This window comes from Ambystoma mexicanum, chromosome 4q, assembly GCF_040938575.1.
Source record: "Ambystoma mexicanum isolate Mex_15411 chromosome 4q, UKY_AmexF1_1, whole genome shotgun sequence".
Classification (NCBI taxonomy): domain Eukaryota; kingdom Metazoa; phylum Chordata; class Amphibia; order Caudata; family Ambystomatidae; genus Ambystoma; species Ambystoma mexicanum.
In genome coordinates this window covers 131686278-131700089 of record NC_090928.1, presented here as the reverse complement: position 1 = coordinate 131700089, position 13812 = coordinate 131686278, and the positions used below count along the sequence as shown (strand labels likewise).

At 44.6% G+C, this 13812-nt stretch overlaps 1 protein-coding gene across 2 annotated transcripts in view; it reads right to left on the bottom strand.

Moving 5' to 3' along the window:
• Positions 1-13812, bottom strand: part of MAP3K5 (mitogen-activated protein kinase kinase kinase 5) — a 1851596-nt gene that overhangs the window by 1599332 nt on the left and 238452 nt on the right. For both annotated transcript variants that reach the window (XM_069607656.1, XM_069607657.1), the window contains exon 2: positions 11654-11793. In XM_069607656.1, the coding sequence (XP_069463757.1) occupies positions 11654-11793 (140 nt within the window). The remainder of the gene's footprint in view (positions 1-11653; positions 11794-13812) is intronic.

Sequence of the window (13812 nt, the reverse complement as noted above, 5' to 3'; positions counted from 1 at the left end):
GGCCAAAGCGCTTGCATTTCAGCATACAGGGCATGGGACATAGGACTCTACTAGCGGTCTTGGCCCATAACGAGAATCTCGGCCGTGAACAATCTAGGACCAAGTGTAATGTAAGGATGCCTCGCTACACTAAGGTCTTTTCAAAAAGAAGCAAGCAATGGGTGATCAAACCAGTCTATGAGGAAATGGAGTTCGACTTTATCAAAAGCCTTATTGTTGCTGTATTAGAGAAGCACAGATATGGAATTTTGAACGTTTCTGTGCAGAGCACTGATCCATTGCCACCCAACATTGCCACTGTGCCATGTCCACCCAAAGGAGAGCTGGTTGTGAAGTACAAATCCCGGTTTAAATAATTGTAATACGATTGTCCTTTTGTAAATAAATATTATTATACAGTGTGAATACAAAGTACGCTAACCCTAACCCCTACCTTCACCATCCTGCGTGCCGAACAACCTGGGTGTCATCTTTGAATTCTCTCTCTATTCACCTCATATTGCTGACCTTGTCTATATGTGTATGTATATATTTTTGTTGATGTAACTAATTTTCGCAATCTCTTCTAAATGCTGGGCACTGTTAACCGAGGGGAGGCTTGCGTATTGCAAATAATAAAAACAAACAAACAATAAATCTCACTTTCAACTCAACTCCTCGGGTACTTTATACTTTCCCTGAACTTCCCCAAAAAATTAAAAGTCAATAGTTATGGTTCTTTGGGGCTTCAAAGCTCGCAGACAAGGAGGACAAAATGGGGGGCCTTAGAACGAGCCAAGCGAGCAGTTGCAGATGGGAGACAAGCCAGTTCGCATTTGCACATTGAAACCTCGATTTATTTCGTTAGTTTTTGCATTGATTTTAGAGCCAAACATACTCCATTGCACTATCCTTGAAAGCAAATAGTTTCAGCTCGGCTGTGATAAATAAAATGAATAATATTAATAAAGATCGGCTGGCGGGACTAATCATACATTTTATGTTTTCGAAACAGGTATATCCTTACCTTTTGCCACTGCCACCAGTTTCAGACACCGGCAGATGTTTTTTTAACCGCCAGCTGCAGCTTAATGTAAACAACTGCACAATCCTGATGATCTTATGGGACGATCGCCAAGGGCCCATATGCCCTTACGCGGTACCAGCGGCTAGAAGCAACATATCAACCTTTACGCTGGCCTAGTGCCTACTTGATGGAACAGCCTTGCGGTTCAACGTGCGACAAAAGTGCTTCTTTAAACGAAAACAAACACCCTGTGTACCATAAAGGAACAGTGCGTGACTCACGATAAACTTTTACGGATTTGCGGATAGAGATAAAAGAAAAATGACTTTCGGAGTTCATATGGCAATTGCTGAATATTCTATAAACATTTAATGTCAAATAAATGTACTTTACCAAATGTACCGTATTGCTGTTTGATTTTAAAGTACAGTTTCATATTCCGAATTGTGGCGCGCTGTGTTGCCAGTTGATCTGTGTTGGTTTCCTGGTTCTGTGTGAAGTCGCGTAGAAGACGACTGGGCGCTTTTGCCTACGCAGCACAGAAACGTCACGGAGAGAGGCGGGGAATATGAATGTTTTGATAATGTCAGGGGCAGGGGATATGATTTAGTGCCGCAAAAGCAGGTCAGCCAGGGCGATGCGGCAAGTGATAGGATCATCACAAAATGGCGGCGTCGTACTGCCTGTTTTCACGTGCGTTTAATGGACGAAAACTCGGGTAAGGTCCATAGGAAATATTTCTAAAATCGAGCGATTTAGGCTTAAAAACACATGGCTGACCCGTAGGGGCAATAAAAAATGTTGACCGAACCATTCCTTTAAGTAAAATCTCAGAGTCAGGGACTGAAATTGACCTCTTTCATGATGTTGTCTTGCATGTAAAAATAAAGGGACAACCCACACACTAGGAATTAGCCAGAACTATTCTACTGAGAAATAAAGATAAGGCTACTACTGAATACAAAAGACCAATTAATTTGGATCCTGTTGACCAATATACAAAAGTTCAACTCCTAGTGAAAAATTATAGCAGTCATGGTGATATCTATACATACACAAATAGTGTATTCAAGCGTTCCCAGTAAATGGCGTCATTATGAAGGGGACTAACAGCAACTTTAAATTTGATATTAAGGCCATGCATGAATAACACTTTTAAACAAAACCAGAATGCTTTAATGGGAGAAGGTATACATGTTTTAGTACAGAGCCCAATGACCCACAAAAAAACGGACAGTGGTACAGTCTCAAATGACACTAGGAGGTCAAAGAGAAGGAAAAAGGTGATTTTCTTTGAGGAAGTATAAACCACCACATGTAAAAGCTATAATATTCTTGAAATGTGCCTGAAGAGTGATCAGTCGCAGAGGTCCAAATTAAGATTGCATTAGTAGGACCTAAAAGCAGCTCCTGGGTATCCAGCATTAATCAGTAACCAGGAGATAGTGCATAGAATTCTAAAAATCTAACTTTCACATAAGATGCAAACATAACATTTTGTCCATCATTTATAGCCCCATGCTTTAAATATGCTTTGTATAGTTGTGTCCTAATGTGTATTTTTAAATTGTCCCAAATGCAGAGTGTTACATTCATATAGGTGTGTTTGTTCAGCATCACATCGACCGGGGGAGCCAAACGTAGCTCCTGGCAGCTGTTGGTATCAAGCCAACTAGGCTTTTGAAGGCTACAAGCAGGAGCTAAATAGCTCCCAAGCTCCCCTCGATTTTCAACGCTGTGTCAGGTTTGAATTGTTAGCTGTGCCAATGTATGGATTCTCAGGTGTCATATATTGTTCGGTTGATTTAGAAAATGACTAAATACTAATGTATACTTGAATAACTTCATATGAAATCTTTGCATGTAATTCACGTTGCATTTATTCATAGTGCCAAATTTAAAGTTCCGTGCTAGCACCTTCTCGGCCAGGCAAAACGATCATACCCTGTACAAACAGATTCTATGTCAAGACCGGAGGCTCCCATTATGCTTCTCTTTCTTTTATTAATATATAAATAGAAAGCTCAGCAGCAAGTGTTAATGCACCTTATTGAAAGCGCAGGAGTGCGTGGCAGACAAAAGGTGCATGAAAAAACACAAAGAACTTAGTAAATATTAACGAAAACAGTGTAAGTCCAAGAAAAAACTCCATTTCCCAAGATGCTTCAGGAAAAGGTCCAGCAAAGGGTCACTAACATGTGACTTAGCCCACCAATGAATAACTGGCTGTCCATATAAACAGTCATACAAATTATGTCACTTTCTCTTTCTTGCTGCTCACAGCAAAGATAAGTACCCATTTCTTATCTCCTTGTTCATAAAAAAAAAACAATTTTTTAGAATTTTAAATTTAAATATATTTTAATAAGGTGAAGGATATATTTGCATATTTTATTTAGCGTTCGTATCTATAATCAGTATACGCGCGCGTAACGCGCTTCATTGTCTGTCAGTTGCACTCGATCCTCCGCGTTAGCAGCTTCGCTGCCGCGGGAGGATCTCTGCAGCTGACAGGAGCCCTCGCGTTCGCGAGCGGCCCTGTTAATTTATTCACCCCTCCGTGCGCGGCCTCCGGCTCGCTCTTCACTCCCACAGAGCCCGGGAACGCCGCACACGGAGAGCATTTCGCTGCGATGGCCTTCCGTGGCCACTAGAGGGAGCCTCTGCTCCCCGAGTCCTTTCCTCGAACAGCTGGCTCTCGCTTGTCATTTCCGTTGCTTTTACAACGGATTTTGAAAGCCAGCGCCAGCTGCAATCACGAGCCATCTTTCCTTTCTTCTGATTCAACGTTATAAAAAGGAAAAAGAAAGAAAACGAAATCGAAGGAAGTATCACATATAACTTCACAGAAACAGATTGATTTTTTTCTTTTCAGCAAGGTATCGTGCTCCACACCTTCCTTGTCTGAAATTGAGTGGGCTGAGAGAAGGCTGTCTGTTGCCCACTAAGAGCATTTACATTTAAAAAAAAAAAAAAAAAGGAGGTGCATTTAAAATTCATTATGGCAGCTCAGTACTTTCCCCAGGCAGATCAGGATTGGTCTGATCATGAGGAGGAAGAGTATCACATAGATGAGGTGGCAATGGCAGACAGCCTCAAAAAGGTGCTGGGATCCTCAGTGGAGACCACCATCAAGAAAGCAGTATCTGAGATGCTCCTGCCTATCCAGCAGCGCCTAGACAGTATGGAGGAGCATCTTCAGGAGACCTCCCCAACAGGGAGAAAGAAAACCCGCAAAAGAAAGCACCTTATAGATGGGGGATGTACTCCGGCTCGTAGGAGCAAAGACTCCATGACCCCCCCGAGCCAGCCTACTCCTGCCACCGCTGCCGTCTCAGACGCCTTCTCCAGGCTTAAAAAAGCCTTCATGGACAGGAAGGACACCCCTTCCCTCGAAAGACCCTCTTACCCCGAGGAAGACAACAGGGGTTTTAGACCCTCAAGCCCGGAGGGAGAACAACAGGGCACTGATGACGAAGATAGAGGGGTCTATGATAACTACCATCCCCTTTCATCCTCTGATGAGGATTCTCAAACTATAGGGTCGCGACCCTCTACCTCTGGGATTGTGGCAGTCCCCATCCCCAAGAAGGTAACGGAGGAACCCCCCACTTCCAGCGGGATGTTTGCTCTAGAAGATCTTGTGCACCCCAGATCCTCTGACTGGGAACCTTCGTCCAGAACAACCAATTACATCATGAACAGACTCCGCAAGCCTCTAGATAAGGAAGTAAGGGCCAGATTAAAGGCAGAATGCCCCCGTCCCAATATTCCTGGAAAAGTAGCCCTCACCCCGGAGCTAGACTCCAAGATGATCACTTTTCTAGGCAAGAATGTGAAAGACCCGAGAAAGGGTATCGACCGCGCTTGGAAGTCCTGTCAGGACAGAGTCCTGGACATTACTGGTCCTCTAGCCAAGATTATGGACCTGGCCGAGGCGGCCATTGATTCCAGTGATCCCATCGATCCAACAATCCTTTCAGGTTGGGCGCAAAGAGCCCTCTGTCTACTGGGTAATGCCAGTTGCGCCATCTCGGCTGAACGCCGTAAAGGTATTTTATACAAAATTGACGGCAAACTAACCGAGCTAGCAGATACAGAATCAGGAGCCCAGGGTCTGCTTTTCGGAGACCCATTCATGAAAGAAATGTCGAAATTCGTCGGCACCTTTACAGCCTTGGATAAGGCTCAAGCCTCCATCAGAAGGGTTTTTGCTACTAAGGTTTTCTCCAGGGCCGGACGAGGCAGAGGTCGCTCCTCCGGCCGCTTCGCCTTTGATCGAAGACCTCAGCAATCCCGGGACCAATACAATTCTTGGCAGGACCGCTCAGACACTTTCTTCCCCTCAAGAGGGCGGGGAAGAGGTCGTGGATGGAGAAGTGGTGCAAGATATCCAGCCCAACAGCAAACTACAGGTCAGTGTACCCATAGCAGCACCTGCGCCACAGACACCCGTAGGGGGGAGGTTAGCTCTTTTTGCACAGGCATGGGACTCCTTATCAGGAGATGCATGGATCAGGGACGCAGCGCGCGGCCTGCGCTTAGAGTTTTTCGCTCAACCTCATCAAACCACTCGTCCTGCACCATTAGTTATGTCCACAGCAGACGAGGAAGCGTTAGATGGCGAAATACGCAGTCTACATCTAAAACAAGCGATTCGCCCCTGCTCAAGCCAAGGCGGGTTCTTCAGTCCCATATTCTTGGTTCGCAGGAAGCAAAAAGTACGCCCAGTTATAAATTTGAGAGCTCTCAACGACTTCATTGTCTACCATCACTTCAAGATGGAAGGGATACACATGCTCAGGGACATCCTGAGGCCAAACGATTGGCTTGTGCGCCTGGACTTGAAAGACGCCTACCTAGCAGTTCCTATTCACCAGGCCCACATAAGCTATCTCAGATTTTCCTGGAAAAACCAAGACTGGGAGTGCACGAGTTTACCCTTCGGGCTCTCCTCAGCGCCTTGGGCCTTTACCAAACTTCTGCGACCCGTAGTAGCTCGCTTGAGAGAACTGGGAGTAAGATTAATAGTCTATCTAGACGACATTATCTTCATGGCTCATTCTCAAGCCCTAGTAGTGCATCAGGCCAGAATAGCCATCGACCTACTGCACAGTCTGGGTTTCCTCATAAACTGGGAGAAATCTGTACTCCGTCCATCCCAGAATCTAGAATTTCTCGGATTCTTGGTGGACACCTTGAACTCGCAACTTCATCTTCCCGTGGCCAAGATACATGCGACACGGCGGGAGATCCGCAGACTTCTACAGAGAGACCTCATATCTCTTCGAGAGTTGGCAAGAGTAATCGGTCTCCTGTCGTCTTCCATTCAAGCGATTTTTCCCGGTCCTCTTCATTACAGAGAATTGCAAAGGCTCAAGGGTCAGCATCTGAGACGGAGCCTCTCCTACTCTCAACGTCTGACACTGTCGACCTCTGCGCGCACGGAGCTCAATTGGTGGCTCACTCATATGGAAGCTTGGAATGGCAGAGCCATTTTCGGATCCACCCCCGATATTATCATAGAATCAGACGCCAGTCGCTCCGGTTGGGGAGCGAGATGCGGCTCTGTAGCCACAGGAGGGCTCTGGTCACCCCAGGAGCTGAAAATGCATATAAACTGTCTGGAGCTTCTCGCCGGCTCTTTCGCTGTGCGCTCCTTTGCCAGAGGCAAAGCAAGTTGTTGTGTCTTACTAAAGATGGACAACATCTCCGCAGTACGGTACATCAATCACCTGGGAGGGACCAAGTCAAGACCTCTAGCGGAATTAGCCAAAGATTTATGGCATTTCTGTCTGGAACACCAGATCTCGGTGACAGCGGAATATCTCCCAGGGCTCACAAACGTAGTGGCGGACTGGCATTCCCGTCACTCCACAGATTTCAGCGACTGGAGGCTCGACAGAGAAGTCTTTCTCCGCCTCCAGCAAACATGGGGCCCCATGTCCGTAGATCTCTTTGCATCCCGTCTGAACTCCCAGCTACCCATCTTTTACAGTTGGAGGCCGGACCCAGCAGCAGCTGCGACCGATGCATTCCTACAGCAGTGGACCCAGGGGATTCACTATGCCTTTCCTCCATTTACAATGATAGCGAGGACCCTGGCGAAGGCCCGTCAGGAGCATACGGACCTGGTCCTCATAGCCCCGGTCTGGACCTCTCAGACCTGGTATCCAGTTCTTCTGGAACTTTCTTCGGATTTTCCAATCCTTCTACCCCAATTTCCAGATCTCCTTCTGGATCCGTCAGGACAGCGTCACCCTCTTCTCCTCAACGGATCACTGAACCTAGCAGCCTGGAGGATTTCAGGTCAAGGTGGAGGATTCCCGGCATATCAGCCATGGCAATCAACCTCATTGAGGAAAGCTGGGCCCCTGCTACCCTCAAGAGATATTCTAACTCCTGGAACGCCTGGAGTAACTGGTGCCGTAGGAACGGTTCACATCCAGTTTCAGCACCTATAGAGGAAATCCTAAATTTCCTGGCTTCATTAGTGGAAAGAGGCCTCGCCTATAGGACGGTTAACGCCTACCGCTCAGCTATTTCCGCCGGGCATGATCTCATTCAGGGGCTTCCAGCTGGAGAGCATCAGCTCGTCTGCAGACTCCTTAAAGGAATAAGACTTACAATTCCGCCCCCGTCTCGCTATGATAAGCTTTGGGACGTCAACAAGGTTCTGAATCTTTTTCTGTCATGGCCGCATAACAAGGACCTGTCTCGGAATGCCTTGTCAGGCAAACCTACTACACTGCTCTGCTTAGTCTCCTGCAGGAGGGTCTCTGACGTTAGAGCTCTCGATCTGGCGGGCAGGACCTTTTCTCCTGATGGGGTGGTATTCCATTTGCACAGGAGAACGAAATGTAACTCGAGGGTTATTTCGTACCCCGCTTTCAAAGATCATCCTAAGCTTTGCCTAGTTAAATGCTTCAAAGTTTACGAGGATCAGACTGCCCCGCTTAGGACTTCCCCTAACGGGCAATTGCTAATAGCCCTGCGTAAACCGCACAAGGCAGTTTCGTCTCCAACCCTAGCACGCTGGGTGCGCTGGACTCTGACTCAAGCAGGAATAGATACCCTGCATTTCGGGGCCCACTCCGTTAGAGGAGCCATGGCTTCCAAAGCATTTCAGGTCGGAGTACGCCTGGAAGATATCATGAGAATGGCGGATTGGTCAGGTGAATCAATATTCAAGGAATTCTACCTGAAACCGCTAGAACAACCAGCATCTATCATGGTAAGTAAGCTTTAAACAAGCATAATGGGAGCCTCCGGTCTTGACATAGAATAAAGATTTTCCATAATAACTTACTAGAAATTCTTGATTCTATTAAAGACACGGAGGCGAGCATTATCCCGCCCAGCAAGAGAAATAACAGCGCTACCACCTTTGGGTAATAATTGTGCGACTTGTTTGGGAATGTTACTGCTTATTGGACTGACTTATGTATGTCAAGTTAACACACTATTTCTCTCCCACCCCGTAAGGGGAACTAGGGTTAACTAATTCTAGTTACTTTCTCTTCTCTGACAGCGGCTTCAGACAAGCCCTCCTGATCGCCTAATCAGCTCTGCTTCGGCTTCAGTCTCGAGATGACCTCAGCTACAGTTCTTCTTTTCACCGTTTCTTTCAAGTTCGCAGCTTTCGAAAGAGGAAGTGACATAATTTGTATGACTGTTTATATGGACAGCCAGTTATTCATTGGTGGGCTAAGTCACATGTTAGTGACCCTTTGCTGGACCTTTTCCTGAAGCATCTTGGAAAATGGAGTTTTTTCTTGGACTTACACTGTTTTCGTTAATATTTACTAAGTTCTTTGTGTTTTTTCATGCACCTTTTGTCTGCCACGCACTCCTGCGCTTTCAATAAGGTGCATTAACACTTGCTGCTGTGCTTTCTATTTATATATTAATAAAAGAAAGAGAAGCATAATGCTCGCCTCCGTGTCTTTAATAGAATCAAGAATTTCTAGTAAGTTATTATGGAAAATCTTTATTCTATTGCATGAATTCTCCTTTAAAGCAGTTTACTAAATAAAATGAAGTTGAACAATTTGTGCATTTTTCTATGCATCTCTAAGGCCTAGTCTATGGAAAACCAAAGGTGAACACAGTTTTCAGTGAGACAAAACCAATACAATAAATAAGGGCAAAACATAGCTAGCTATATGTGTTTAGCCACAAGGAATGTTATTGGCTGATGCTCCAAAACCTGGGCAATTTTCATTAAAAGAAATCAAAAGGTAAGGAAGCCAGTAGGCCCATTAGTAAGACAAGTCTCTATATTACAAAGAAAAAGGAATTTGAAAGAAAAATTGTGGTTCTATGTGATAATGTCATGGCCGAAAATATCGCCATCTTACATGAATTTTCCCATGCATTTATATTCAGGCGCAGCCCCCATTATTCCCTTAATATATAACCGTATATATAACCATAACCCACTGCCCACATATAAATGCATCGAAAAATGCATTTTTAAAAATGGTCTTTTTCTGCAGCTGCTTTTTTGCCACGAGATTATCATTGGATACGAAAATTGGTGGCAATCTGCATTTTCAAGCATATGGGTGGTGTAAAGGACGTTACCAGCTCCTGGTTTTTGGATATAAACGGGTAAAATTAAGGCTCAAAACAAAGGAAGGGGTATTTTCAAAAAATGGGGCGGATTATGGGTACAACTTTAGACTGAGCGTGCCATTACCGGGGAGTTTGCCCCCAGTATGGTCAACAAGATCCCCAACTAAACAAGGCTTTCAGGACAACTACTCAACATATACAATTTCATGCAGTGAAATGCAATTTGTATGGATACCGGGGTAAAATTTAGCTCACGGAAACAACTTTTGAAAACTCTCTTGGCGGTTATCAAGCTCACGATGCTGGGTAGACTTAAGGGTACGCTCTCTTGCTTTGTCCATTTTATTTACGGTATTGTAATAGCAGCAACCAACCCAATCCTAGATTTTCTCTAGTGCTGCACATAGAAAGAAAATTAAAACAAGGGTAGCATGTACTGCATAAGATCACTGAGAACAGGAGTTACTGTATCATAGTGAGAGATACAGAGGGAAGTCTAAGTCTAAATAATGAGTAATCTGGTTCCCCAGTTTCGAATTAAGCCTTATAAACCCAGTGTGGAGCTGAACCAAGAATTATGGGGCCCTGATAACAGAGTTCAAGACCCTAGCACGGTAACAGCGTTTAACGGGGTTTATGGCCCTAAAACAGCTGTTACAGCCCAAGGTTGCAGTCTATAAAACCATTATAGCCTGTCTCACTTGGCATTTAATATATATAGTATAATTAAGTACATGGAAGTCAGTACAAGTTTCCCTGTGAATTTGCTAGGTGTGCACCCACGCAGCTGGTAGCCTCAAAAGACCGCATTAAGCAATTAACCATCAACATGCAGGTCAGAGAGAAGGGAAGGCCTTAACATTGGCCCTAGGCCCTTAACTGACGGTATCAGGTAATATTATCCCCATATACATGGTCGCCGTAAACAATATCGCCGGGAAAAGGTTGCAGCGATATTATATGGGTGGCCATATATATGTGGACAGGGTAAAAAAAAAAAAAGTTTGGGGGTTGCGGGGGCGTCCCCCGCATGTTCCATGCAATAATGTCGCCACAAAAAACGGCAATTTTTCAGCGATATTTTTGCATGGCAAGATTTTTGTGGCGACATTATTACATGGAACCTAACTGACCCGGTAATGCTCCGCAGGGAGGCGCTTACTGCTATTAGCACCCCACCATGCTTTTTCAGGGTGCCAATATTCCATTTTTTAAAGTTGAGAAACGGTTTAGTTGCCGTTTCTCAACTTTTAAAAGCTACAAAAAAAAATGTCTGCAATGGACAAGGGAAAAGGGACAGCCAGTGAGGAGAAGGGGGGACAGCAGGGAAGATGGTGTTGCCACAAATGCAGATAAGGGGGGGGGGGTGGGAGGTAGGGATTTGTGGGAGTGGAGATTTGCTCTGGGAGGCAAGTTGGAATCTTACAACTCCTGGGGGTAAGGGGGGCTCGAGACACTGACAATATCACGAGGCAAAGCCCACATTCTGAGCTCCGTGATAGGCTACGAGTCCCATGACTCCCCGGATGGGGTGCCAATGACCAATCTTTGGACTACAAAAAGCAATCTAGGGGGCTATGCTGTGTTATATAGTCTGTAGATAGTCCAATGAGAAAGCTTGTTGAGCATTCCAGGTTATACAATGAAATGTACATATTGAGGAAAGACGTTTACCATTTATGTCCTATACTTTGAAAGTTCCCTTCTAGGGAGCATCAGCATGTACACATCTCCTTCCTTTTCATCTTTCAACAATAAAATATTCATTATTGAATGTAACCAGTGAGCCGTCTCCACTGCAAGCTATCTGCATAATGGGTAATAATTCCCCAACAACAATAAAAATGTGTACTATGGTATACAAACATTTATATGGATTTTCCAGTCCGCACCAACGTCCATAAAAATCGAAACCCGTTTCTAATTGCCAGTGTTGCCCAATTTAAGTATTCAAAATAAAATGACATTTTCAAATTAAAGATTTAAAAAAAAAATAATTAACATACAGCACGGTATTGCTAGTGTCAAACGCGCACACCCCCGAGTCGGTGCGGTTATTATGCAACTCACCTTGAGCGACTGCAGGGATTCTGAATTGTTATCACAGTAGAGGATGATGTTGTTGGCGCGGCTAAAGCTTTCCCTCACCCCCAGGTGGTAGAACAAGGAAGGCTGTCGGAAGGCATCGCTCATCTCCACCACGGAAATATCTGCAGGGTGACAGAACAGGAAATAACTCATTACACACCTCAGCAGAGGTTTACACTGTTTCCAGATGCATTACCTGTCGAAAAATGGATACAAGAGTTGACCTCGTTCGTGTCCTTAATTCACATAGATGAGAAGACTATTTCTAGGTGGAAAGCAATTTGTGCACACAAGAAGCTCAATTTCCTGATGGGACACCTATAGTGTCCGATTTGAAAGATGGATTATTCGAGGTTGTGCGGTGGAGAGGTATACAAGATGATTTGAGGGGCGCACAGTTCCGATTGTTTAGAGGGTGGTTGGCAAGCATGTGGTGGGGTAAGTGTGGTTGAGCATGAGATTTTTGGGGTGACGGATTCTCTCTTTGGATCTTGTGAGGTTTGCTTGGCATTTTAGGATTGTTCTTACTAGTTATGGGTACTGAGAAGCGTTCGAGGAATGGTGTCTAACCTTTAATTTGGTTGTGTTGTGGTTATTTGAGCAATTTGATAGGCTGCACCTGTATGGCGTGTTAGCCCAGAGCATTGAGTGAATGTCATTTCATTTTTCTGGCAGACTTGTTCCCCTGTTGTACGTTTATTCCTTATATTCAATCTAGTGGGCCATTTCTTTAAAGAACATTTTGCAGGTGTCAACATGTCTGAAGGTGCTGCTTTTATGGCTGCCTGCTGCGTTTTAAATAATTTCCAGCTAGGTGGCGAGTTGCCTTCTTGCCTTGGGTACTTTAGCGTTTTCCTGAAACTTAGGTGGTCTGTTTGCTGGATTCACTTAGGGGTGGTGTTCCAGAATTTCGCGACAAGGACGGAGAACACTGCATCTTTCTCATAGCTAGGGACAGGGCACCCCAGACTATTGACTGGTACTGGGCAAAAGCCCTTTTCTGTGCCTACATGAGACTATGCTGAAAGCTCAAGGAAGAGACCATCCGCAGTCCAAGAGCGACTAAGCCTCCCACGCCGATATAGTCCTCCCCATTAACAATGCAGCAAGCACTGAGCGCTTTCAAGCAAGCAAGCCCAGGGCGTGGCTTCAAGAGGAGCTACAGTTAAAAAGCCCAGCCCCATAGGGCTGCCCATGGTTCTGCTGAGCTTTCCTGCATGCAGGACTTGCAGTGCATAGATGGTTATTTACTCTCCTTTACTTACAGGATTTGAGAGCCAAGCACAACCTTCCTTCCTACAACTGGGGCTAGTGGTATCATATGTTAAAGTTGGGAGTAGTCTCACTTTCTGACTGAACTGGCAATCCATCTTGTATCTAAATGCACCTAATTTTGCATACAGGAAAACGGAAGTTCAGTTTTCCATCAACCATTAGACGGTGGTACTTGGCACCGCCATTAAGAATACACCACCAGTTCCATCCACTAAGGACTCAAAGGTAAAAATCAAGGTTTTGACAAGGCTGTGTCTTCGCTCTATTGATTTGTTGTTATGTAGTAATGAACTAGCTACAACCCTTGAAGTAAAACTGGGATGCCCTCATTTCATTTCAGGCGGTTTAAAAATGTCGGCTTTTCTTTACGCAGATGTTTTAATATCAAAATCGCTTGGAGGCTTAAAGAAATAGCTCGAAGTCAGACATTTTGTTTACTCCATTCACTTATTGCCAATCTAGACAAAACTGGACTGATGCCTTGCCATTTTAATAAACCAGTGAGAGTGAACTTTACATTCAGCATAATAGTGTAAGGTAAGAATTAGTGCAGTCCAACTGGTGTGCAACTAGACATGACTTATCTCCTTAGTATTAGGTAACCCACTTTTTAATACAGGCCTGTACTACAAGTTGTTAGTGTGACTGAGCAGCCAGGCCTATCTTAAGAGGGGTAATGTGAGCTGTAGAGCTGTGCAATGAAAGCAGTAAATACAAGTATTCAATTAAACACTCACACACTTAAAGTTATATAATAAATATTTACTTATACACCAACCTATTTAAAGCATTCTTAAAAAGTAGTAATTATCTTAACATTAATCCCAGTCAATTATCCCAGCATTAAAGTTTTCAACATTTAAAAA